This window comes from Lissotriton vulgaris, chromosome 11 (assembly GCF_964263255.1).
Source record: "Lissotriton vulgaris chromosome 11, aLisVul1.2, whole genome shotgun sequence".
NCBI classification, from domain to species: Eukaryota; Metazoa; Chordata; class Amphibia; order Caudata; family Salamandridae; genus Lissotriton; species Lissotriton vulgaris.
The window spans coordinates 7,603,502-7,631,146 of NC_141699.1; the positions used below are offsets into that span (position 1 = coordinate 7,603,502).

Genomic DNA, 27,645 nt, shown 5'->3' on the forward strand with positions numbered 1-27,645 from the left:
CAACTGCTGACTGACTGGGAAACTCGTGAGCCGAAGCGGCCGTCTGAGCCAAAGTCAACCACGTACACACCACTCCCAGCAGGCTCCGAGGGGCAGCGCTCAGGGAACCAAGCCACACCTGGAAATGTGAGAAACCACCCTACTGACAGGCGCAGGACAGAGGCCAGTCAGCCACACAGCGGCCGGTCTTCGCCGCCAGAGGGAAGCCGCTGTGACAGCAGTCACGAGACCGACCGAGTGCTTCCTCATGGTCAGCACGAAGGCGGCTTCCTGTCGCCCATTAGAGAACCCCCTCAGTTTCAAAGGCTTCTTGTGCAACCGTAATTAAACGAAGAGCAGATAGAAGATGTGTTGTAATGGCTACAGCGGCAGACTTAGAAGCTGGGGGTTTAGCCTTGGCGGGAGGCTCAGGCTACCTGTGATTCTGGGCAAATCACTTAAATCTATCCGCGCCTAAAATGAAACATGTCCCTGTCCGTCTGTAATGCAATTGGTTGCTGCTAATGTTAAAGTGCTTCGATACCCTGGGTCGAGTTCGCGCTATAAGAACGAACGAGTGAAGCAGCGGCGGCAGGGAGGTGAGGGGGGGGGCGGGGGTCTCTGTATGTGTGTGTGCGTGCGTGTGTGTAGTGTGCTTGTGTGTGTGTGTGCATGCGTAAGGGGGAGGTGTGGCTGTGTGGTACAGCTTTCCAGGAGAAGGAGACAGGAGCTGGGCACAGCGAGCGCGTTCGCGTGCGCGTGGCCCGCTCAATTATGAGTGCGAGGCCAGCTCCTGTCCCCTCTCCTGGGAAGCAGTCTCGCTCACAATAGGTCTCTGGCGAGACCGCGCTTTCGCGCGGTTCAACGCCAGGACACCTAAAAAGGCCCTGTTACAGAAACCTAATAATAAGCAAGAATACATTGTTTTTAAACATACATGGTGTAAAACTTGATGAAAGTTACTTACACCTTAGCACAGTTTTCCATCATGTTATCCTTTAGTTCACAAACATTAGAACAGCTCTGCCTATCTGCAGTATCCCAGCAAAAATTCACATCATCTTTGAAATCCAGATCTAGCACCAGATCAGCAGCTAACCTCCAGGAGTGCACAGACCAGGCACGAGGGGAGAACAGAGAGGCTCCAATCATCCCAGATGGTGTGGAGAGGCCTGACAATTAAAAGTAATTCTTCAATGCTACAACCCAAGCAGTGTCCGTCAAATCCCAGTGCCCAGGATGGCAGCATAACCAACTAACTTCTCGGAGCGCTTTTCTTTTTTTGTTTTTGTTTTTTTCTTCTTGCGATCTTTGCGTAGTGGTCAAAGAGCCCCTTCAATTAGACAATGGCTCCAAAGAAGTTTCCGCAAGTTGCTTGGAGTTTTTCTAGAGATGCAATCAAAATACATCCATTCCAAAAAGTGAGACGAGGGAGAAAGAGCACCACCGCCCAGAAATGCGGAAAATTAGGTTACAATGTCATTGGACGGATCTGCCTGCCTCTCAGGCACCAAATGCAGAATCATTCACTCAGTAGTACACACAAACAAATAATCTGGGCCAGCGAATGGTCCATCGTGGCTCAGATGCTGGCTCTGCTACAGCCCCAAGGGCTCCTCAGAAATTCCAGAAGTTAGTCCGACCCGGAGCATTGCTTCTAGAGCACGAACTTCTGGATTTCTGAGTGCCCATCGTTTGTGATTTGGCCATTGCGCACAGCCCGTATCAGCCGTTGCCGGACTTACTCATTGGCAGCAAAGTGCTGCGTTTTTAACAAATGATTCCAATTCCATAACCCGTTGCATGATTCATGAAAACTCCAGGAGTTTTGTGGATTGAACTTGCTGTGGATGTATATACTCACATACCTGCCCATTGCCATTTGTTTGGCTTGGCATCTAAACTCTGAAGGAGCAGGCAGACACAGTTTTTCATCTGTTGAGTTTCATTACCTTTTGCATATTATGCCAATTGGATTTATTACATTCTATTTTGGATCATTTGATTCCCGAGTCTTCCATATTGTGGATTCCATACGCTTGTTATACTTACGGTTGGATCAACCATATGATTAGATGTTTTAATTAACTTAGACGCTCCCTGTTAGAAGGTGGTTCTGACACTATGGGCCGCCCGGATTTTTCCGCTTTTTGAGCACCTAATTGTTGAGTGTTTACTGTGGGGGAGCCTCATAATCTGGGACTCACCCACAGTGAACTCCTAATGAGGGCGACTGCATGGAGATTTTACTGGTGTCCCCCTGGCTTGACTAGGCCGCTGTGCAGCAGCTGGAGTATGCGGCACCGTGCTGGTTACATGCAGACACTGGTGTACATGCGTGTGCACACGTGCAGGGGCTGCGCAGGGGAGATTCCTAGCCTGCGCAGTGCAGGAGCAGCTACGGAGTGAATGGTGTGGCAGGACTTATGCAGAATTGGGTGGTGACATGGAATAGGCTTTATACCCTGGGAAGGGACATGCCAGGTAAAGTCAGAGTGTTTTACTGTGTTTTCACTTCATTATTCCCCTATGGGGATGTGGGGCCCATGGCTAAAATGACTTCCACAAAGCCTTCAGATTCCAGACACGCACTTCAGTCCAGTGTAGTGGATGAGAAAATGAGTATTCTGCAGAGTCCAAAGTCATATTTGTACTGCTTGTGGGTCATCCAGAAAAGTCATATTTCTCTGAGTCCCTGGCTGGGGTCTGGCCATGGCAGATTAGATTAATGACCTTTCTTCCCAGAGCGAAGATCTTCCCTCCAAGGAGAAAAGATAGGTGGAGCTACAAGCCAATTCATCAACTGTTGTCGCTAGGTGCCAGGCACCAAGCTGAACTACGTGATGGCAGTGAGGGGGGAAGGAGTTGGCTTTTAGAGGCCATGTGTCCAGAGACAATGGACGACGCCATTTTGAACAAACCCAGGGGCTGGACAAGGAGGGAGCAGGAGCAGGGGCAGAGAAGTGATGTGTCGCTGTGTGAGAGGACAAACAGACTTCCTGCCCGCCCCCCTACTCAACTTTAAACAAGCAATTGAGCAGAAACATTTTTATTCATGGACATTTTAAAGCGCCTACCAGGCCCAGAAGGCGTCGGGCGCTTTGCATGGGTAGAAATATTTCGTGAATAGGCAAGTTTGTAAGAATGGCCATTATTTTAAATGTCGAATCTAAAACATACAGTGATGAGTGATGGTGAATTACCAGCCAGCGCAATTACACGTTTTACCGAGTGCAAATTTGCACCTGGTACCATCTTTCACTTTTAAGCACACATTTGGAACATATCTAGAAGATGTCTGCAGAAAAGGGCCACGGGTGGGGTGAATTGCTTGCACTAAGGGCCCATTCATTCTTGGGCTTGCCTGTTATCTCCCGTTCTAGCCCAAAAACGTATGATGGGTGTTTACTGTGGTTTGGGTACTGTCTCCAGTCGGTACCACTGGACTATTATTACCACTTTATGCTATCAGCCATGTTATAATGTGGATTATGGGCGGGGCCACTAGAATGGATTCTGTGGCTAAAGCGATTTTTGCAGTTATGGATTTGCCGCATTTGCCACATAATCCATCATCTGCTGCATAATCTAAACATTTAAAAAAAACAATAGTTTCAAGTTCAAATGGATCAAAAGTTACTAAAAATGCGGCGACGCTTATTGCTGTGTAGGAGATGGCAGGTCGCAAAAGTTGACTCTTCACCCTTCAGTTTCATATGCCTTTCAGTTGTATATTTCTGTATTTGGGTGTTAAACTAGTACTAATCCGGTAAAGCCTTTGTCAATTATTAACGTGCAAAAAAATGGCAAAATAATGAAAGAACCGATACTTTCGCAAAATGTGCCTTACCATGCCGAATAATTGGCATTTTCGTTAAGCGTCCGGCATCCCTGCTGCATACCTTGGTCCTCCCATGCTGCATTATTCCAGTTGCTCCGACCATAGGGATGTGTCCTCATACATGCAACCACATCCACACACGGTTCACTCAGGATGCCTTGCTTCACACCTGGCCTCGAGACCAGGGCTACGCAGCGGCGGTTCCTGTTGTGCGGGGACCTTTCCTCCACACACATAGGCAAACTTGAGTTGGAAAGTGGCGGTAGTCGCAGGAGCTGGGCTGCCCGCTCTTCCTCTGCTGCCCTCGCAGCTAGATGTCAGCTGCTGATAAGCACCGGGCCCTGATCCCCATTCTGATAAAGATTGCCAAGCCCGATAAGCACCGCTTATCTCTCCCCAGCAGGCCCGCGCTGAATTCCCTTACAATAAAAAACACTGCCGATGACAACGCACAGGGCACCCAACAATCTGTCCCACCGCTAATGTGATTAATGCCAGCGCTTTTTTAATTTCCATGATGGGGTGGATGGTGGGGTCAGGGCAGAGAGGGGCTGCTTACATTTGCACTTTTTTGCACACGCAAGCACTCTGAAAAGGATGGCAAGACGGGCAGAGAAAGCAGAGACACAGAGAAGAGGCGCTGACAGGGAGAGCATCGCCGTGAAATGGATCGCAAAAAATAAAAAGCTCTCGAGTGGTGCGCGCGGGCTCTCGAGCATATGTCTTCAATTATCGCGGCCATAACTGAAGCGATAATTGAAGATATATGGCCTTTGGTGCGCGTAACAGACACCAATAGGCCATGGGCCGATAGCGTAGCTCCGCCCATGGCCTATTGCGTGTTCTGTTTTAAAAGTTCACGCACGCAAAGGCCAATGAAAATGGACCTCAGAAATAACACACACGAGCTGCGTGGAATTCCTAGGTCCATTTTTAAAACCCCAGGAAAAGGACTCTGGCTACGCCACACTGCTTCCACAGTGTACGCTAGGCGTGAGACCTAAAAAGTACTTGCACAGGAAGAGAAGCTCTCTCTGGGGTGTGGTCTGCTGAGGCGAAAGGTGCTGGAGCCTGGTGTAATGGGCAGTTGGAAGGAGGACACCGTGACTGCCCTCCCCAGGCCCCTACAGGGCCAGAAGAAGAGCCCAGGACCGGGGCGCAGAAGAAGAGGCCTCTGAGCAGGGAGAAGAGGGGGGCAGGGAGCCAGTGAAAACCGCTCCCTGCAGAATGCACCCTCTTGGAGACCCGGAGAATGAAGCAGAGTGCTCCCTGTGGCTGGGAGACGCCACTAGGAGCGAGAAGACTCGAAAATGGGGCAAATCGGACTCCAGGGGGCCAAAATATGCCCCCGAGAAGGTAGGCGACCTTTGACCCCGCCTGGGACCGACGACTAAGCGCGTGGGGCTCCGCAGCCGGTCGAAATCATGGCCCCGGGGTGGGTCAGGTCCCAGGGACTGCCCCAGGAAGAAGCAAAGCCGGGGGCGTCGTCGCGCCCCCTGTGAAGATGCCCGAAGGGGGCCAGGAGCCCACCCTGGCCCCCCGCCGACATGGGATGCGGGAGAGCGCCGAAGATGCCCGGGTCCCCATCCCCTGGCCCCAAAGTCATGGAGGGGGCCCAGGACCCCTTCCCCGGGCCCCGAAGTGAGGTGGGGGAGTGCCACCGCACTCCCCTGAAAATGTCTGGGGGCCGGGACCCCATCCCAGGGCCCGACGTGGAGGAGAAGGCTGGGGGAGTGCAGCCGCACTCCCCAGAGATCCTGTCGGGACCGCCGAGTCCACCCACCGGAGAGGGCAGACCAGAAGAGCTCAGCCAGCGCCCGCGCCAGCACGGAAGAGTGCTGGCCGCGCGGGGAGCCGGCGGGGGAAGGCTCACCACGTTGCCCTCCCTCGAGGAAGGCCTGCGGGGTTCCCGGGTGGCACAGGGGCCCGAAGCCGAAAGTAGAAGGAGCCAGGGGGCCGGGTGGGACCAGCCCCCCCAACAAAAGATCATAAGCGGCCAGAGGTGGGCTCCCAGAGCCGTCTAAACTCACCTGGGGGTCCGTGCCCCCCACCAAGGCCCCAGACAGCGACGAAGCGCCAGCGAGGCTCTCCCCGGCACAGCGGGAGAGCCGCTCATCTATTATTCAGAGGAAGGAGCACAATCGACCCATAATGCCTTGTCAGGCATTTGGAAGCAGGTTGTTTTGATCCTTGGTGGTACCCCAGAGTGGGGGGTGGGAGGGGTCACCCTCAATGATGAAAAGGTGCTGGGGGGAGCTGTGGAGAAGCGCAGGCTTCTCTCCTCCCCCCCCCCCACCCCCTCCCAGCATGAAGAGACCAGTAACCCTAGGTGTCCTGGGGATTTGAAAAGAATTATCCCTCCAGGGCTCAACCTGCATTTCACATCTGTGAAGGGCTGAGTTGGGTTGTCTGGAGAAGGGCATCCCCTGGAGGTGAAAATGAGTAATTGCACTGAAATGCATTTATTAATGGTTATTTCTTTTCAAGGGACTGATGTTCCATCTGAAGTACTGGTTTAAGGTGACGTCATAAGCAAAGTGGATTTAAGTGGCTAGACACTCCTGCTAGGGTGTCTGACTGGATTTACTTAATCCTGCGCTCATCTGTGATGCCTTTAGGGTCTGTAATTGCCATGCATTTTTAATGATATCCACATGTGCTGAGTACCATCATTCTAAAGTGTGACAAACATGTATTCTTGCTGCTGCTCTTAGGCGAAGACCCCAGACTATTAGCCCTTAAGATTTAGAGGTGCATACTGTATGGTCAGTAGGAGATGCTCAGTCAGGGTCATGTGTGACCAAGGTAGGTGTAACCTGTTTAATGCTTGTTGAGGTTATGGGGGGTCGCCACTGGGATGGTGCCAGTGCGCAGGGCCCTCGCTCCAGGTTAAGACCAATTCACTGCATTGGGGGCAAGGATGATGTGCATACATGGGAGTGGTGATACTAGACCCCAACCCCCGTGGGAGGGGTGAAGATGTTAGGCAATGACACAAAGTAATTCCATCAGCTTATGTATATTTGTACATTGGTGTACAGTATTGAGTGGTGTGTGTGTTTAATAAGTGTACTCTTACTTTTATAAATCAAAGTACAGACTGGACAATCAATTATTGACTGTTATTTTTTCCCACCTGCAAATGGCGATTACTAGCCCACCCCACCCCCCTTGAGTAAGCCTCAGACTGCTCTGCAACGCTACCCTCTGAGAGTCAGGCGCTGCCCTAGGGTGTTTGGTTCCCAGTGAAGGACAAATGTGTCATGTTATTTGTGCAGGCCTCACAGATGCTGCCTTGTTTTTCAACACTTCCATAATCGTTGTCCTGTCCTGATGATGGCCATTTAATTATATTATGATCGAAACGCTGTTGGGCATGTGGCCCAAATTAAAGAGGACGCACTTTTGCTTTAGGTTGTTTTCCGACTTGTTCTGAACTTCCCATTGTGTTTAATTATTTCCTCAGCCACTTTGTGATTGCACTTTGTATTGTTTATTTTGTTTGTGTACTGTGTTGAGCGCCAATGTTTCTGTACATCTTCAGATCTAATTATTTAGCTAATACATTTTCTTTTAATTTAATTTATACATGGGCTTTTTGTAATTTGCTTTTGTATATGTACATCTTGTTCATTCCCTGATTCTTTCTTTTTTGAATAGTATAAGTATTTTTCTTGATGTATGTTCTGTGTATATGTGTCAAACTTGAACCTTTGTTAGGATTCTATTATTCTTTGCCACTGGTTCAGGTCTCAGGGCTGCCCTGTTGTGAATTACCTTAAGATATCAGCCAACATTTTATTAGCCATGTACCACGAGAAGACACTTCATGCTCACAGTCTGGGAGGCACATTTATTTACAAGTTGTGTTGAGGGCGGCTAGTGGTCATCACAACCTGAAAAATCCTAGCTGCTGGATGAGATTAACATCAACCCGGTCGCAATTCCTTCAGCCATCTACCCATTCAGCACAATTATTATCATTTATGAGCAGGAACAAGAGTTACATAAAGGTGTTGATAGTGAAGAGCTAAATCTGTAAGGGGAAGTAAACCTATGTGCATAACTTTTGGTGAGCCAAACCACGCTCGCTATACACGTAATGACAACTGGACTAACTGTGGACAGTCGAGCTCACTTCAATGTTCATGAGGTCATCTCAACGCTATGACCTCTATAATTAATGAGGCTGCACCTTTGCAGCTAAAAAGAGCCTCTACTAAAATCTCCAATCCATGGTACGACGGGAGACTCAATGAAGATAGACGAGAAATGCGAATGGCAGAGCGTACCTGGAGATCAGCTCCCTCGGCAATGCACCTAAAAGATCTGAAGAAAAAGAGAAACGCCTACTTCAGGAAAATAAAACGCTCAAAATCAGACTTCTTCAGCCTCCAGCTCGACGAAGCAAAAAACCGTCCGAGAAAACTGTTTGAGCTAATCAGATCACAATCCAAGGATCAACCCCAACCACTCATCAGTGCGCGTGAGGCGCCATCCTGTGAAGACTTCGCTGCTTTCTTTTCCCAAAAAACTGACAACATAAAGAGCGATCTCCTCATTGACGCAAGCCTCTACTCCAAACCACAGTGCCTAGCAGCCACTGAACCAAAAAACAATGCCACATGGTCAACCTTTGGCACATACTCAGAAGAGGAAATTGGCAAACTGCTCAGCACCCTGAAACCATCCAATCACCTCACGGACCCCCTTCCTGCTGCAGCAGTAAAAGACTTTACCCCCTTGCTTATCCCTCTCTGGACTAAAATTATCAACAGCTCTCTCCAACAGGGCAGCATACCTGACTCACTAAAAGTTGGTCAGGTCACACCTCTCCTAAAGAAACCTACAGCCGACCCCTCTGATCTCAACAATTACCGTCCCATTACCAATATTCCCACCCTCGCCAAACTGCTGAAAAAATGCGCACAACTACAATTGGCTAAACACATTGAACAATTTGATCTCCTCAACCCGCACCAGTCAGGCTTCCGAGCAGGGCACAGTACAGAAACGGCTATGACTCACATAATTGACGACGCACTTCAAATGCTAGACCGGAACGACACCTGCCTCCTCATCCTCCTTGATCTCTCTTCAGCATTTGATACTGTTAAACATGAGAATCTACTAGAGCTTCTAAACACAAGAATGGGCTTATCTGGAACTGTTCTCAAGTGGTTCACCTCCTTTCTTCACAACAGGTCGCAGAAATTCAAGAGCAACAACAGGATGTCCTCGCCAATACCCGTAACGCTAGGTGTCCCCCCAAGGATCCTCTCTATCCCCAACTCTATTCAACCAAGTCATGGAACCGCTCACCACCTTGCTACAAGCATCCAATGTACACTTTCACATGTACGCAGATGACACCCAACTTTATCTCAAATTACAGTCCCCCAAGGACATCTTGCTCCTGAACTCAACGATCAGATGCACCCAATCCTGGCTGGCCGATAATCATCTCAAACTCAATGCCCTGAAAACAGAATTCCTTCTGATCTCACCTCCAGCGAAGGCCTCCACCACTCAAATTTGGCTTAAAGACCTAACTGCACTCAATGTCCAACCCACCATCGTGTACTCAGCAAAATCCCTAGGCATAACACTCGACACCAATCTGAACATGCAGCAACATATCAGCAAGGCAACAAAGGGAGCAAACTTCCAGATCAACACTCTGAGGAAACTTAAACCCTTCCTCCCAGCCAAAGACTTCCAAACCGCAGTACAAGCACTAGTCATCCCTCGAATTGAATACGGCAGCATCGCCCTCTGTGGACTCCCCCTAACTACAACCGCACCCCTAAGAGCTTCTCTAAACGCTGCAGCGAGACTCATCACTGGGTCAAAAAAACACTCCCATATTACCCCGGACTTGAAATCCCTGAACTGGCTGCCATTTGAAGCTAGAATACATCTGAAAATCGCCTGCTTGACACACAAGGCAGTACATCTAAACTCACCCAGATACCTCGCTCAGAAACTGACAATCTCTGGAGGAGCTAGAAACACCAGAGGCACAAACAATCTTCTGTTGAAACCTCGAAGATTCCGGAAGGAAAAAACATAAGCGCTCCTTCTCGGGAATGGCGCCTAGGATCTGGAACTCTCTCCCGCCCGAAACCAGACTTATCTCTTCCACCACACTTTAAAAATGAAGTAAAAGCTATCCTCATTGCTAAATACACCTGAACTACTATCTTGATCACTGTTAGTACTCTGCACCGATCTATACTACATGTTTGACCCTTTTGATTATTTGTATTAACTGTTCTATTACTCCCATGTTTGGCTTTGTAGCCACCTATTTGTACTACTTTGTACTCATGTTGGGCTTAGTTGCCACCTACTTGTACTAATTGACCTATTGATTTATCTGTTTAACCATGCCCATGTACTTCTCTTTGTAAAGCGCTCTGATATCTGCAAGGATCTTGTCCGCGCTATATAAAACTTTCAAAATAAAATAAAATAAACTGTGGACAGTCGAGCTCACTTCAATGTTCATGAGGAGGAAACAAACAGCCTGATGGAGCTTCAAACATAAGCCGCTCCAACAAATGCTCAATGAAGGCAGAGTGTGGGCTTCTCTTCAAGGGTCTCTGTGGGTAAACTCTCTAATAGCAAGAGACACTATGAACATGAAACGTGCACCTGCACATTCTTTTAGAAATATGCAAATTCCTAAATCATAGGAGAAGGATTCATTAGCATAGCTTTGCTGCACAAGAGCGTAGGATGTGGAAATACAGTAAGCCACGGAGCACACTAATTCCAACAGAACGCTCGCTAATTAAGAGGACGAAGCCTTCTGATTGGCTGAACATTCAATAATTTGTGGCTGTCTGGCACAAATACTTTCAACATGGCTGCTTCCCACATTGTACTGTGTGTGGTTACAGCTCAGCCCTTCACGATAAATCGGAGATTATGTATTATTACATTCCAGGATCACTGCAGGGGGCATTAATCTCAAAGAATGTTTTAATTAACGTGCTGAAGTGATTTATATCTTGTGAGAGAATGAACTTGTTGTTACTCCTTTCAGTTATTTTTTTGACACTGGTGAACGGGGCTCTGCAGGACATTTCATTGAAACATGTTCTGCTCTCCCTTTCCATTTTTATTTTTTGCAGGTGTGATGTTTCTTGACTTCACATAGCACAGACTTCTTTTTTTAAACCACCATATTTCAAACACCACTCTCTTGGCATGACACAACTCTAGTTTCCCTGGCAAACTGATGCCGGGCTCTGCAGGAAGGCATGTTTTTGCTCTTGATGATCCATCCAGTAGAGGCCTAGCACACAAACACTTCCGACGGTGGGGAAGCTTTCAGCTAATGGGAATGTTCAATTGCGCGGAGAGCTCTCCATCAACATAAACTGGTGTGTGAATACACAGTTCAATCTCTTCAATTCCTTTAGGATCCTTCCAATTGTTTCTACTAACTCTGCCTTTTGCAACAATAACTATTTCCTTAATGAACACTTGCCTAGCTTTCCAGGGTTTTACTTTTCATTGTACTTAATAGTACAAGTCTTTTGTGAGAACTTTTTCAGGATTAAAGTACACAAGATCTGCCCAGTAACACATTATACTGGCTAGCTCTACTAGGTCTCTCTGATTAGGAGCAAAGCATCCTATGCTGCTCCCAGGGCACAACCATTCAGGGTTTTAATGTGACAAGTCACAGAGACCCTAGTTAGGTAGCCAGAGTTTCAAGGGGGCAAGATGAGCAACTTACTTACCTTCAGAACGCCTTTTCTGGTAGAGACTATCCAGCCGAATATTCCCTACAATGGAATTCTCCTCAGGCACCAGACTGGATCCGGAATTTTTTCTGTGAGCAGGTAATGTTGTTCGGTCCTGTGTGGTGTCGTTGGCGTAGTCTGCAACCGGAAGTGATGTTCAAGGTGCCTACATAGGCGCCACCCAGGCGCACTAATGTCAATGACTTTTGCAATTTTTCAAGCCAGAAGCGTGAGGTCACAAACAGCGCTGACCACTGGTGTGGAACACTAGGGCCCTCAAAGGGGAGAGTCCTGTCCCTAGAAATCCATTTGCAGAGTGGGGAGGATGGGTGGGTTGGTAAGGAATCTGCGGCTTGATAAGAGTCTCTACCAGATAAGGCGTTTCCAAAGGTAAATAACTTGTTCATCTGATAGAGACTTCTAGCAGTTGATGCCTTGCCGTAGAATAAATACCCAAGCAATACCATCCCCGGAGGTGGGTCTGCAGAACAACTTCACATGAGGAAGTCCTGCAGGACCGAACTGGTGAAGAGCTTTTCTCGATGGATTGGATTGTCCAGGCAATAGTGCTTTGTCAACGTGTGCAAGGAGGCCCACATTGATGCCCGGCAGATATCCAGGACCGGAACTCTGTGAGCTAACGCAGCGGCTGCAGCTTTGGCTCTGGTGGAATGAGCACTCAAACCATCAGGAGTTGCTTTTTGGCAAATGCGAAGCAGATCTTAATGCAGAGCACAATCCAACTGGAGATGGTCCGCTTCTGCACAGCTTGACCCATTTTCGCTTCAACATACCCAACAAAGAGTTGGTCGCCCATCCTGAACTCTTGTGTGCAGTCAAGGTAGAACAATAATCTTTTTGGGTCCAAACTGTGGAGTCGCTCATCTTCTTTAGAGGGATGTGGAGGAAAATTAAAAGTAGGCAGAGTGATGGACTGGCCTATGTGAGGTGGAGTGACCACTTTCAGAAGAAAGGAAGTTCTTATGCAAAGCACCATTTTGTCAGGATGGATGGTGCAGTACAAGGCTTAGATGAAAAGGCCTGAAGCTCATTGACCCTCTGGGCAGATGTTATCACCACAAGGACAGCTGTCTTGATGGTAAGGAGCCTGAGGCGGCAATTGTGAAGCAGCTCAAAGGGAGCTTACATAAAAAATGTCAACACGAGATTCAGATCTCACTGAGGCGTGATAAAGGGTTCATTCCTGCTCAGCTCCCCGGCTTTAGATCTGTCCCTTCACTCCTGCTCTGCTCTGCTCTCCGGCTTTAGATCCATTTATTCCTGCTTTGCTCCTCGGCTTTAGATCCATTCACTCCTGCTCCGCTCCCCGGCTTTAGATCAGTCCATTCATTCCTGCTCAGCTCCCCAGCTTTAGATCAGTCTATGCATTCCTGATCTGCTCCCCGGCTTTACATCCATTCAGTCCTGCTCAGCTCCCCAGCTTTACATCCATTCAGTCCTGCTCAGCTCCCCGGCTTTAGATCCATTCAGTCCTGCTCAGCTCCCCGGCTTTGGATCATTCAATTCATTCCTGCTCAGCTCCGCGGCTTTACATCCATTCAGTCCTGCTCAGCTCCCCAGCTTTACATCCATTCAGTTCTTCTCAGCTCCCCGGCTTTACATCCATTCAGTCCTTCTCAGCTCCCCGGCTTTACATCCATTCAGTCCTGCTCAGCTCCCCGGCTTTACATCCATTCAGTCCTGCTCAGCTCCCCGGCTTTACATCCATTCAGTCCTGCTCAGCTCCCCGGCTTTAGATCCATTCAGTCCTGCTCAGCTCCCCAGCTTTAGATCCATTCAGTCCTGCTCAGCTCCCCGGCTTTACATCCATTCAGTCCTGCTCAGCTCCCCAGCTTTACATCCATTCAGTCCTGCTCAGCTCCCCGGCTTTAGATCCATTCAGTCCTGCTCCGCTCTCCGGCTTTGGATCATTCAATTCATTCCTGCTCAGCTCCCCGGCTTTACATCCATTCAGTCCTGCTCAGCTCCCCAGCTTTACATCCATTCAGTCCTTCTCAGCTCCCCGGCTTTACATCCATTCAGTCCTGCTCAGCTCCCCGGCTTTACATCCATTCAGTCCTGCTGAGCTCCCCGGCTTTAGATCCATTCAGTCCTGCTCAGCTCCCCAGCTTTACATCCATTCAGTCCTGCTCAGCTCCTCAGCTTTACATCCATTCAGTCCTGCTAAGCTCCCCGGCTTTACATCCATTCAGTCCTGCTCAGCTCCCCAGCTTTACATCCATTCACTCCTGCTCAGCTCCCCAGCTTTACATCCATTCAGTCCTGCTAAGCTCCCCGGCTTTACATCCATTCAGTCCTGCTCAGCTCCCCAGCTTTACATACATTCAGTCCTGCTCAGCTCCCCGGCTTTACATCCATTCAGTCCTGCTCAGCTCCCCGGCTTTACATCCATTCAGTCCTGCTCAGCTCCCCGGCTTTACATCCATTCAGTCCTGCTCAGCTCCCCGGCTTTACATCCATTCAGTCCTGCTCAGCTCCCCGGCTTTACATCCATTCAGTCCTGCTCAGCTCCCCGGTTTTACATCCATTTAGTCCTGCTCAGCTCCCCAGCTTTACATCCATTCAGTCCTGCTCAGCTCCCCAGCTTTACATCCATTCAGTCCTGCTCAGCTCCCCGGCTTTAGATCCATTCAGTCCTGCTCAGCTCCCCGGCTTTAGATCCATTCAGTCCTGCTCAGCTCCCCGGCTTTACATCCATTCAGTCCTGCTCAGCTCCCCGGCTTTACATCCATTCAGTCCTGCTCAGCTCCCCGGCTTTACATCCATTCAGTCCTGCTCAGCTCCCCGGCTTTAGATCCATTCATTCCTGCTCCGCTCCCCGGCTTTACATCCATTCAGTCCTGCTAAGCTCCCCGGCTTTACATCCATTCAGTCCTGCTCAGCTCCCCAGCTTTACATCCATTCAGTCCTGCTCAGCTCCCTGGCTTTAGATCCATTCTGTCCTGCTCAGCTCCCCAGCTTTACATCCATTTAGTCCTGCTCAGCTCCCCAGCTTTAATTCCATTCAGTCCTGCTCAGCTCCCCGGCTTTACATCCATTCAGTCCTGCTCAGCTCCCCGGCTTTAGATCCATTTAGTCCTGCTCAGCTCCCCAGCTTTACATCCATTCAGTCCTGCTAAGCTCCCCGGCTTTACATCCATTCAGTCCTGCTCAGCTCCCCGACTTTAGATCCATTCAGTCCTGCTCAGCTCCCCGGCTTTACATCTGTCCATTCATTCATTCATTCATTCCTGCTCAGCTCCCCGGCTTTACATCCATTCAGTCCTGCTCAGCTCCCCGGCTTTACATCCATTCAGTCCTGCTTAGCTCCCCAGCTTTACATCCATTCAGTCCTGCTTAGCTCCCCAGCTTTACATCTATTCAGTCCTGCTCAGCTCCCCGACTTTAGATCCATTCAGTCCTGCTCAGCTCCCCGGCTTTACATCTGTCCATTCATTCATTCATTCCTGCTCAGCTCCCCGGCTTTACATCCATTCAGTCCTGCTCAGCTCCCCGGCTTTACATCCATTCAGTCCTGCTCAGCTCCCCGGCTTTAGATCCATTCTGTCCTGCTCAGCTCCCCAGCTTTACATCAGTCCACAAGCAACTCGCCAGCAGTGAATAGGCGGAGTGAACAAGATGTCCAGTCCTGGATTATTTAAGCTCCTTATAATGAGAAGGACAAAATACAGACCCCAAAAGGAGGAGGACCATTCTTCTGATCTGTACTTGATTTCTGGTCACTAATGTCAGTCGGAGACTCCTACCGAACAAGTCCTACTTGTGTATCTGTTGAAGTTGGAACTGATGTTGCAGCTATACTAGAGAAAACTAGGTGTGGCTAAGAGGCTGCACCCAGACAAGTGAAGAGCTTGGTGCACACCCAGAACTGGGGTGTTGTGGCAAGCGCCACTTTAAGCAAAGCAGAAAAACCACAGAGTAAGCGCAAGGGAGTATTCCTACGCAAGAAGCACACACGGTGCACCAGTACTGCCTCCTTTTGATGAACGTCAAAGATGCAGTTTGCAGTTTCCAGTTCTACAGGAGGGTCAGACCCCGGAGATACCCCGCTGCAGGGGACACAGGCATGCTGAGAAGGCTTGTTTCTTGGTACTAATTGCTGGCGCCGCCTGTTGTTTGTTCCCCCCCTAGCTAAGGAGACCCTCTATTCACACAGTTGACCACCTCTAGTAACTAAGCTTCAGCTCACCCGTGGCCGAAGGGCGAGATGAAGTAGAAGCAGCAGTGCACGCGGTTGTCGATGATGTGGCGTCGGTTCAGGCCGCTCTCGTCGTGCAGGTAGCGCTCAAACTGGTTGTCGATGTAGTGTATGATGGTTTTGAAGCTGGAGGAAAGGGTGGAGAGAGAAAGAACATACATGAAGCATCAAATACAGGATTAAATATCAGAGTATCTCAAAGGGAAAAAAATGCAAACATAATGCATTATTAAAAACATACACTGTTATCATTGACAGCGATAATACTACCATGCAGCCCTTTACTAAGGTATCTGTCCCCCGAATAAAGGCAGCAGTAGGACTGCAGGTCTGGACACTTCCCCAGCAGAACATCCATGTTTACCCCTCAATGACAGAAAGCAGGAGCCCAGGATAACATCAACCCAAAGCCAAGGCAGCGCCGTGTACAACTGCATCGCTTAAAGGTATGCAACAACAACATGCGTGGGCCACCCTGTGCAAGAGTGATAAATAGAAAGGGGTTTGATGGCAAACAATGCAACCTCTCGCCCTCATTCATACCACCTCGCTTACTGAAATCTGTGTTCAAGGGACTCACGGACTCATAACTTTCCGTACCAATATCAAAGAACGTCTAGATTCCTTCAAAGTTGGGTCGGTGTTAAGCTTTTTTATTGTGGAATCAAAACAAAGCCCATCCTCCGCAGGCGGGGGGGTGGAGGGGGGGGGGAGGGGGGGAGAGGCAAAAAAAGAAAATGCATAAAATGGATGATTGCAAAATGGAAAACTATAGACCGTGGGTAAAAGTGGGCCTTAAACAGGACTGCCACAAAGCCACAGTCCGCAACAAATTCAGTAGAAGGAAAATATGTTCCTTCAACAAACCTCACACGGCACTCTACTCGTATCCCAAATTTTGTTCCACTTTAATTTTCATTTCCGAGTGGATGAGCACTAATCATCTTAAGCTCAATCCTGACAAAACGGAACTTGTCCTCACTGGTGGTCCCTCTAACCCTTGGTCCCCTGCACACTGGCCCCCATCTTTTGGATCCCCTCCCTCACCTGTATCCTCCGTTCGCACTCTTGGTATTAAAGTCAGTCATGACTTATCCATGCACAACCAGATCAGTTCCGTCGTGTCCTCCTGTTTTCTGTCCCTCCGTCTCATCCGGAAAATCTCGCGTTTCTTTTCCACCGACGCACTCAAAACCATAGTCGCGGCTTTAATCATCTCCCGCCTCGACTATGGGAATGGCCTCTACGTGGGCATACCTGCTTACGAGACTCGCCGCCTCCAGGCCATACAAAATCAGGCCGCCCGCCTCATTTTGTCTCTCCCCAAATCCTCCCATATCACTCCCGCTCTCAAATCTCTTCATTGGCTCCCTATCCGATTCAGATCCTTCTTCAAATTGGCTTGCTTAGCTTTTCGAGCTCATTCCCGCTTCGCTCCCTCTTTCATCACTTCTCTCATCTCTTCTCACGCCCCTAGTCGCACGCTTCGATCTTCCTCTCTTTCTCTCTTGCACATCCCTCGTTTTCGCAAATCCAGAACTGGCGGTACTCGGTTTTCTGTCCTGGCCCCCCAGTTCTGGAATAGCCTCCCACTTTCTATTCGCTCTATTCCCATCTACACTCACTTTCGTAAGGCCCTTAAAACTTTCCTTTTTTCTCAGGCTTTTCCCTCTTAGTTCTCCTGGTTTCCCGTTGTGAGCTCTGAACAGGTCCCTAGCGCCAGGAAGCCGCTTGGCCGCAGTGCGCTTTATTAAATATTTTTTTCATTTCATTTCATTTCATACTCAAAGTAATCAATTCAATTTCCGTCTTTATTCGATCTTATTCAATCATAAAAGACATGTTTAAACAATACAAAAAATATGTAAAAACACACAATGACACAGAAGTTTTGTTAAAAAGAAAAGAAACAACATGTTAAAATTATATTTCTGATCGAAAAAAAATAGCAGTGACATTAAAACACCAAGGATACCATTGAAAAAAATATAAAAACTTCGAGGTAAGAAGCATTCTAAATCCATTACAAGGCTAGGCATAGTTGGCGGGTTCAAATTTTAACTCACCAAGCCACCCCAGTTCAGACTGCATATGCAATATGCAATACTGCATATGCAAATCAGCCTTGGCTGGACTGTTCCCATGAGGCACAGGGTCAAGTGATTTGCATATGGCCATGTCTGAACTGGGGTGACTTGGTGAGCAAAATAACGATGGATTAAACCCAGATCTGTGACTGGGGTGAATGTTTTGCCATTGTGCAACATTGCGTCCATCATCTTGTGTGTTTTGGGGGACCCGAGGAGCCAGGCATCACAGGTACAAGTGCAATAAAATAAAAATAAAACAGGTCGTGTGCTCGACAACCTACGACCTGCTGCCTCTTCATCACAAACTCCACGGGGAACACTGTTTCCTCGACGGGGCCTGAGCGCCTTCTTGCGGGAGGTCACCTCCAGCCAGGATGCTGGGGCGGAAGCCCGGCACCTTCAGTGACGGCTCAGCCCAGGGAGGGCGTTCTGTGCTCACTGCACCTTCACTGCGGCCCCTCGAGAGCACGATCACTAACAGAGCGCAGTGAGCACCGGACATGACGCACCGGGGACATGAGGCCGGCCTTTCGGACAGAACATGCGCTGCTCCGCGTCAGCTTCCGGAGCCTTTCAAACCATTCAGAAGAACCCTCCATCCGTTTCCGCCCTCTGTAGACGGTACTTTCTGTACTGAACACAATCAAGGGGCGAGGGGAGCAAACTCAGGGCCCCAAGTAGGTGGTACCTGGGCGCGCAGAGGCAGAGGTGAGCTGAGAGGGGGGCGCAAGGAGATGAGGGGGCGCAAGGAGACGAGGGGGAAGGAGGGGTGAGAGGGGGGCGCAAGGAGCTGAGAGGGGGCGCAAGGAGCTGAGAGGGGGCGCAAGGAGCTGAGAGGGGGCGCAAGGAGCTGAGAGGGGCGCGCAAGGAGCTGAGAGGCACGCAGAGGTGAGAGAAAGGGGTCCGCAAGGAGATGAAGGGGGGGGGGGGGGGGGGGGGGGCGCAAGGAGATGAGAGGGGGCGCGCAAGGAGATGAGAGGGGGCGCGCAAGGAGCTGAGAGAGACATACCCACCGGTAAGAGGCACCCACTGATGATGGATGCCCATCTAAAAGCCTCTAGCAGAGGAGAGGGGATGGCGCAGCGGCCAGGGATGGCGCAGCGGCCAGGGATGGCGCAGCGGCCGGAGTGTCCGACTTCGGAGCAGGGGCTCGCATCCCCGGCGGCACCTCAGCATCATGTGACACTGAGCAATTGCACACTTCATCTTCCCAACGGCTCCCATCGCATTCAAACCCTTACATGTGATGTTTGCACTTTATAAATATGAATTCTCATTTTATTATTAGTAGCAGGTACCTAGAAGTCTGAAGAGTGGAGCTGAAAGCACCATGCCAGAGCGATGGGCTTTAGGCCTAGGTGGGGAGCGGAGAGCAGGGGAACAGGTGGATTAATGATGGATATATCAGCTTGATTCATGCTTCCACAGGGCGAACCTAGAGAGAACAGTCCCGTGCAGCCTCGGTCCCCAAGCTGGAATTCGTACCAAGTATTACTTACAGTGGGGTATAATGAGCTGTGCCCTAAAATAAACATTTTCATTTAACTTCCCCGTCAAGCATAAAATCACACGCCCGCGTGGGCGAGGAGCGCAGGCACCGAGGAACGAGCAGAAACACACAGTTTCCCACCAGCACGGAGGGGCACCCGGCGGGGGGGGGGGGGGGGGGGGGGGGGGTGCACAAACAGAATCACGAGGCCGTGTCAGCCAGATTAGGCCGAAGGAGGTGCAAGCCACGGCGGTATGCAGCAGATCTGCCGTCTCAGCTTCGCCCCCTGGCCCTCCCCACGGACCGGGGAGAAGAAATGCTGCGCCCAGCCGCCCGGAGGCGCTACATCTGGAGGTAAAGAAGGTCAGAGGGAGCGGCCATATAGGCGCTATCTAAACCTCACAGTATTTAGGACTGCAACTGTACAAAAGCAGATTGCTCGAAGACTGATCGAAACACACATGCGTATTACATATTGGTGCTATCCATGCCTTTTGTAAAGTTTGCCCCTTTTCACCAGTGTCCCCTGCGCGGACGGCTCCACCGGCCTTATCTTGTCCGTTCCCGACAGATGCCGTCTAGTGCACCGTGCGTAGTGCATGCCGGGATAAATGGCCTACCTACAGAAACGGACATCTCACTACATCTCTGCCCGAGGCCTATGCGCAGCTCCGTGTGCGCGCGTCCGACCACCAGCTGCCCTCCGAGTGTCCGACTCAGGACCACGACTCAGGGAGGACCCGTTGGATCCACCAGCAGCCCTCCGAGTGTCCGACTCAGGACCACAACTCTGGAAGGACCCGTTGGATCCACCAGCAGCCCTCCGAGAGTGTCCGACCTCAGGACCACGACTCTGGGAGGACCCGTTGGATCCACCAGCAGCCCTCCGAGAGTGTCCGACCTCAGGACCACGACTCAGGGAGGACCCGTTGGATCCACCAGCAGCCCTCCGAGAGTGTCCGACCTCAGGACCACGATTTAGGGAGGACCCGTTGGATCCACCAGCAGCCCTCCGAGAGTGTCCGACCTCAGGACCACGACTCTGGGAGGACCCGTCTGATCCACCAGCAGCCCTCCAAGAGTGTCCGACCTCAGGACCACGACTCTGGGAGGACCCGTTGGATCCACCAGCAGCCCTCCGAGAGTGTCCGACCTCAGGACCACGACTCTGGGAGGACCCGTCGGATCCACCAGCAGCCCTCCGAGAGTGTCCGACCTCAGGACCACGACTCTGGGAGGACCCGCTGGATCCACCAGCAGCCCTCCGAGAGTGTCAGACCTCAGGACCACGACTCTGGGAGGACCCGTTGGATCCACCAGCAGCCCTCCGAGAGTGTCCGACCTCAGGACCACGACTCTGGGAGGACCCGTCGGATCCACCAGCAGCCCTCCAAGAGTGTCCGACCTCAGGACCACGACTCTGGGAGGACCCGTCGGATCCACCAGCAGCCCTCCAAGAGTGTCCGACCTCAGGACCACGACTCTGGGAGGACCCGTTGGATCCACCAGCAGCCCTCCGAGAGTGTCCGACCTCAGGACCACGACTCTGGGAGGACCCGTCGGATCCACCAGCAGCCCTCCGAGAGTGTCCGACCTCAGGACCACGACTCTGGGAGGACCCGTCGGATCCACCAGCAGCCCTCCAAGAGTGTCCGACCTCAGGACCACGATTTAGGGAGAACCCGTTGGATCCACCGCAGCCCTCCGAGAGTGTCCGACCTCAGGACCACGACTCTGGGAGGACCCGTTGGATCCACCAGCAGCCCTCAGAGAGTGTTCGGCCTCAGGACCACGACTCAGGGAGGAACCGGACCGCAGGCCTGGGGCTGAAGCAAAGCTGGGGTTTAACAAACCTGGATGTATGACCCTGCTGACCTGCACGCCATGACCAGCCAGGTCACTGCCACGCTGGCGTTCCCCCAGTAAGCCACGGACGGCAGTGGGTGCACTTTCACTGGCCCGAACATGCCCCATCACCCATTCTAGTTGCGTCCTCCTGCAGAGGGGCGGGGCTGAACGCCTGACCAGAGCGGATTCTGCTTCCACTTGGGCCTTGTTGGGTGCCGACAATCAAACTGTTCTCCCTACATGCAGCCCTCTGAAGGTATGTATGAGGCGAGCTGGCTGGGGTTAGACAGTTGGACAAGCATTGGTATCTCCTTCTATAATGCCTAGTCCATGCTTTCCCAGATAGGGGCTCTGAGTCCGAGATGGGTGAAGGGACTGGCTGGGGTTAGATAGTTGGGTAAGCATTAGTAATGTAATGTAACGTACACTTGTATAGCGCTGCTGTCACCCCAAGGGTATCCTGGCGCTTAGATTACCAGCTGATGAGAACAGATCGGAAATAAGCAGAGATCCCCTAGGAAGCCATCTAGTTTTCAGATCCTTCTTAAAACACAACAAGGTGTCAAGGTGTCTGAGCTCCATGGGTAATGGATGCCATGAAGCGGAAAGACCTGCCACCCGTTCGAGCTTTAACATGAGGGACGCAAACCAGGCTGGCAGAAGATCGCAAGGATTTGGCAGGGGAGTACCGGGACGCGAACCAGGCTGGCAGAAGATCGCAAGGATCTGGCAGGGGAGTACTGGGACGCGAACCAGGCTGGCAGAAGATCGCAAGGATCTGGCAGGGGAGTACCGGGACGCGAACCAGGCTGGCAGAAGATCGCAAGGATCTGGCAGGGGAGTACCGGGACGCGAACCAGGCTGGCAGAAGATCACAAGGATCTGGCAGGGAGTACCGGGACGCAAATCAGGCTGGCAGAAGATCGCAAGGATCTGGCAGGGGAGTACCGGGACGCGAACCAGGCTGGCAGAAGATCGCAAGGATCTGGCAGGGGAGTACCGGGACGCGAACCAGGCTGGCAGAAGATCGCAAGGATCTGGCAGGGGAGTACCGGGACGCGAACCAGGCTGGCAGAAGATCGCACGGATCTGGCAGGGGAGTACCGGGACGCGAACCAGGCTGGCAGAAGATCGCAAGGATCTGGCAGGGGAGTACCGGGACACAAACCAGGCTGGCAGAAGATCGCACGGATCTGGCAGGGAGTACCAGCCACATTTTCTTTGCTGTACTTTTGGCCCGGCTTCATGTATGCTCTATGGACCATGCAAAGTGCCTTAACATGGATTCTTTGCAGAACAGGCAGACCATTAGTGTCGGCTTCAATAATGCCTGGTACAGGTTCAGCTTGTGTTTACACTGCCCATGCTTTCCCAGATAGAGACCCTGAGGCCCAGAAGGATGAAGCGAGCCGCTGGGATTGGATTGTTGGACAGGACAAGCATGGGAGCAGAGACCGGCACCGCACAGCAACAATCTGCCCACTGGACCACATCTCCGATGACGTGCCGTCTTTTTATTCATCTCCACCGTCCTATAACCCAATTACCACCGTGGTGGGGCCCACTCTCTGGACATGCCCAGGGTCACACGGTGAGTGTTAGGAGGCCACAGGCGGCTATGGCTTGCGAAGGCGCCGAGTCTCCAACCCAGGAGGGACCATGGAGGAGCCAATGTGCTGCAGCAGTGGTCCGTGCCCTCAGACACCACTATTGTGCCTTATAGGCGACTGCAGGCCGGCTCCAGGCCCCAGCCGTGCATGGCATGGGGCCCCTGCACACAGGCTGTGCCCCATGATTGACAGTTCAAAGCGCTGCTGCTGTTATTAAGCGAGCAGGCTCCCAGCTATGTACAGGGAGATTAGCCCGGAGGCATTCTTTGATGCTTACACATGCTGCTCTTGAGAGACTGCACAGTTAAAAAGAAATAATGAACTGAGGGGGGGCTCTGAACAACAACACTGCAGTCACCGCGGCCCCCCCACCCCCCGCCACAGGACACTTCAGGTCAGGGCTGCCATGTGGACTCTGGAACGAGGCCATGGCCCTTCCAGCTCTGGGCTTTCCTTTTACGGACCCTTGTATCCAAGTGTGTTCTTACGATGGGTTCAAGCGAACTTAAGCATGGCACGGGGAAGCAAGGTGCCTCAGGGGCACGGGGGGAAGCAAGGTGCCTTGGGGGCACGGGGGGAAGCAAGGTGCCTTGGGGGCACGGGGGGAAGCAAGGTGCCTTGGGGGCACGGGGGGAAGCAAGGTGCCTTGGGGTCACGGGGGGAAGCAAGGTGCCTTGGGGGCACGGGGGGAAGCAAGGTGCCTTGGGGGCACGGGGGGGGAAGCAAGGTGCCTTGGGGGCACGGGGGGGAAGCAAGGTGCCTTGGGGGCACGGGGGGGGAAGCAAGGTGCCTTGGGGGCACGGGGGGGAAGCAAGGTGCCTTGGGGGCACGGGGGGGAAGCAAGGTGCCTTGGGGGCGCGGGGGAAGCAAGGTGCCTTGGGGGCGCGGGGGAAGCAAGGTGCCTTGGGGGCGCGGGGGAAGCAAGGTGCCTTGGGGGCACGGGGGGAAGCAAGGTGCCTTGGGGGCACGAGGGGGAAGCAAGGTGCCTTGGGGGCACGAGGGGGAAGCAAGGTGCCTTGGGGGCACGAGGTGGAAGCAGGGTGCCTTGGGGGCACGGGAGGAAGCAGGGTGCCTTGGGGGCACGAGGGGAAGCAGGGTGCCTTGGGGGCACGAGGGGAAGCAGGGTGCCTTGGGGGCACGAGGGAAGCAAGGTGCCTTGGGGGCACGGGGGGAAGCAGGGTGCCTTGGGGGCATGAGGGGAAGCAGGGTGCCTTGGGGGCATGAGGGGAAGCAGGGTGCCTTGGGGGCATGAGGGGAAGCAGGGTGCCTTGGGGGCATGAGGGGAAGCAGGGTGCCTTGGGGGCATGAGGGGAAGCAAGGTGCCATGGGGGCGCGGGGGAAGCAAGGTGCCTTGGGGGCACGGGGGAAGCAAGGTGCCTTGGGGGCGCGGGGGGAAGCAAGGTGCCTTGGGGGCGCGGGGGAAGCAAGGTGCCTTGGGGGCATGGGGGGAAGCAAGGTGCCTTGGGGGCATGGGGGGAAGCAAGGTGCCTTGGGGGCACGGGGGAAGCAAGGTGCCTTGGGGGCGCGGGGGGAAGCAAGGTGCCTTGGGGGCGCGGGGGAAGCAAGGTGCCTTGGGGGCACGGGGGGGAAGCAAGGTGCCTTGGGGGCACGGGGGGGAAGCAAGGTGCCTTGGGGGCACGGGGGGAAGCAAGGTGCCTTGGGGGCATCGGGGGAAGCAAGGTGCCTTGGGGGCATCGGGGGAAGCAAGGTGCCTTGGGGGCATCGGGGGAAGCAAGGTGCCTTGGGGGCACGAGGGGAAGCAAGGTGCCTTGGGGGCACGAGGGGAAGCAAGGTGCCTTGGGGGCACGGGGGGAAGCAAGGTGCCTTGGGGGCACGGGGGGAAGCAAGGTGCCTTGGGGGCACGAGGGGGAAGCAAGGTGCCTTGGGGGCACGAGGGGAAGCAAGGTGCCTTGGGGGCACGAGGGGAAGCAAGGTGCCTTGGGGGCACGAGGGGAAGCAAGGTGCCTTGGGGGCACGGGGGGAAGCAAAGTGCCTTGGGGGCGCGGGGGGAAGCAAGGTGCCTTGGGGGCATCGGGGGAAGCAAGGTGCCTTGGGGGCATCGGGGGAAGCAAGGTGCCTTGGGGGCATCGGGGGAAGCAAGGTGCCTTGGGGGCACGAGGGGAAGCAAGGTGCCTTGGGGGCACGAGGGGAAGCAAGGTGCCTTGGGGGCACGGGGGGAAGCAAGGTGCCTTGGGGGCACGGGGGGAAGCAAGGTGCCTTGGGGGCACGAGGGGGAAGCAAGGTGCCTTGGGGGCACGAGGGGAAGCAAGGTGCCTTGGGGGCACGAGGGGAAGCAAGGTGCCTTGGGGGCACGAGGGGAAGCAAGGTGCCTTGGGGGCACGGGGGGAAGCAAAGTGCCTTGGGGGCGCGGGGGGAAGCAAGGTGCCTTGGGGGCACGGGGGGAAGCAAGGTGCCTTGGGGGCATCGGGGGGAGCAAGGTGCCTTGGGGGCACGAGGGGAAGCAAGGTGCCTTGGGGGCACGAGGGGAAGCAAGGTGCCTTGGGGGCACGAGGGGAAGCAAGGTGCCTTGGGGGCACGAGGGGAAGCAAGGTGCCTTGGGGGCACGAGGGGAAGCAAGGTGCCTTGGGGGCACGGGGGGAAGCAAGGTGCCTTGGGGGCACGGGGGGGGGAAGCAAGGTGCCTTGGGGGCACGAGGGGAAGCAGGGTGCCTTAGGGGCATGAGGGGAAGCAGGGTGCCTTAGGGGCATGAGGGGAAGCAGGGTGCCTTGGGGGCATGAGGGGAAGCAGGGTGCCTTGGGGGCATGAGGGGAAGCAGGGTGCCTTGGTGCCGCGGGGGGAAGCAGGGTGCCTTGGGGGCATGAGGGGAAGCAGGGTGCCTTGGTGCCGCGGGGGGAAGCAAGGTGCCTTGGGGGCACGAGGGGAAGCAAGGTGCCTTGGGGGCACGGGGGAAGCAAGGTGCCTTGTGGGCGCGGGGGAAGCAAGGTGCCTTGGGGCATGGGAGAAGCAAGGTGCCTTGGGGCATGGGAGAAGCAAGGTGCCTTGTGGGAGAAGCAAGGTGCCTTGTGGGGGAAGCAAGGTGCCTTGTGGGGCGCGGGGGAAGCAAGGTGCCTTGGGGCGCGGGGGGAAGCAAGGTGCCTTGGGGCGCGGGGGAAGCAAGGTGCCTTGGGGGCGCGGGGGAAGCAAGGTGCCTTGGGGGCACGGGGGGAAGCAAGGTGCCTTGGAGGCACGGGGGGGGAAGCAAGGTGCCTTGGAGGCACGGGGGGAAGCAAGCTGCCTTGGAGGCACGGGGGGAAGCAAGGTGCCTTGGAGGCACGGGGGAAGCAAGGTGCCTTGGGGGCACGGGGGAAGCAAGGTGCCTTGTGGGAGAAGCAAGGTGCCTTGTGGGGGAAGCAAGGTGCCTTGTGGGGGAAGCAAGGTGCCTAGGGGGCATGGGGCCTACTGTAACCCATCTTTAGTAAGGTCTGAGCTCTATAGATACTCTGCTCTTCTGAACTTGGACAACTTACAAGCGCCTTGTTCAACACCTCTCCTTGGGACTTTCTTCCATGCTCAGAACGGCACAAAACTGTTAATAAACTGCCACGCTGCCCTGGAACTCAAACACGTGTCTGCAGCAAACCACCTCCGCAAAAAAAACATCTTTTCCTGACTAAGGCGCTTTCAACAGAAGAACGGGCAACTTGGCTTCACGTATTGAATGATGCACAAGCTTGGTTTTCACCACCCACCACGTGACTCGTTTTTCCTTATAAAAGCCAATTTTACAATCAAATTTCAGACTAAAGGTAACGTACATTCATCAAAGCCGTTAGATGGCGCATTTAATAAATGCGCCATCTAACGGCTTTGATGAATGTACGTTACCTTTAGTCTGTAATTTTAGGAACACTGGAGAATCCTTTCAAAGAGAGGGCCAGGAAAGGAGTGAAAATGCAGTCTGAACCCCTCCCTCCCCCCCAAGAAAGGCCTCAGGGGTGCTGGGGGAACACCCTCCCAGGCACCTGCAGACTGATGCGGTTTGAAAGGCTGGCGCACCTGCACCACTGCCCTTCATCACACGCAGGCGCGCGCCGATGACGTCATCGTCCATCCTCCAGCGCTAAGGTCTGTTTCTACTCACCAACTGTGCGAGTACCCAGGACTGGGTTGTCCTGGAGCTGAGAGAACAAGAGATGCATCGCAGGCCGCTCCCTCGAGCAGCAGGGTCTGAGGTTCATGAAATGTGCCAGGCTTCAAGGTGGTACTAGCGCCGGCGGAGTCCGCTCGAGCAGCAGGGTCTGAGGTTCATGAAATGTGCCACGGTTCAAGGTGGTACTAGCGCCGGCGGAGTCAGCTCGAGCAGCAGGGTCTGAGGTTCATGAAATGTGCCACGGTTCAAGGTGGTACTAGCGCCGGCGTTGTCAGCTCAAGCAGCAGGGTCCGAGGTGCTCATGAAATGTGCCACGGTTCAAGGTGGTACTAGCGCCGGCGGAGTCCGCTCGAGCAGCAGGGTCCGAGGTTCATGAAATGTGCTAAGGTTCATGGTGGTTCTAGCGCCGGCAGAGTCAGCTCGAGCAGCAGGGTCCGAGGTTCATGAAATGTGCTAAGGGTCAAGGTGGTACTAGCGCCGGCGGAGTCCGCTCGAGCAGCAGGGTCCGAGGTTCATGAAATGTGCTAAGGTTCATGGTGGTTCTAGCGCCGGCGGAGTCAGCTCGAGCAGCAGGGTCTGAGGTTCATGAAATGTGCCACGGTTCAAGGTGGTACTAGCGCCAGCGGAGTCAGCTCGAGCAGCAGGGTCTGAGGTTCATGAAATGTGCTAAGGTTCAAGGTGGTTCTAGCGCCGGCGGAGTCAGCTCTAGCAGTAGGGTCTGA

General features: G+C 53.1%; 1 protein-coding gene across 1 annotated transcript in view; it reads right to left on the reverse strand.

Moving 5' to 3' along the window:
- Window positions 1–27,645, reverse strand: part of LOC147678877 (septin-2) — a 323,184-nt gene that overhangs the window by 210,410 nt on the left and 85,129 nt on the right. The window contains exon 6 of the mRNA XM_086942642.1: window positions 15,788–15,922. Within this exon, the coding sequence (XP_086798768.1) occupies window positions 15,788–15,922 (135 nt within the window). The remainder of the gene's footprint in view (window positions 1–15,787; window positions 15,923–27,645) is intronic.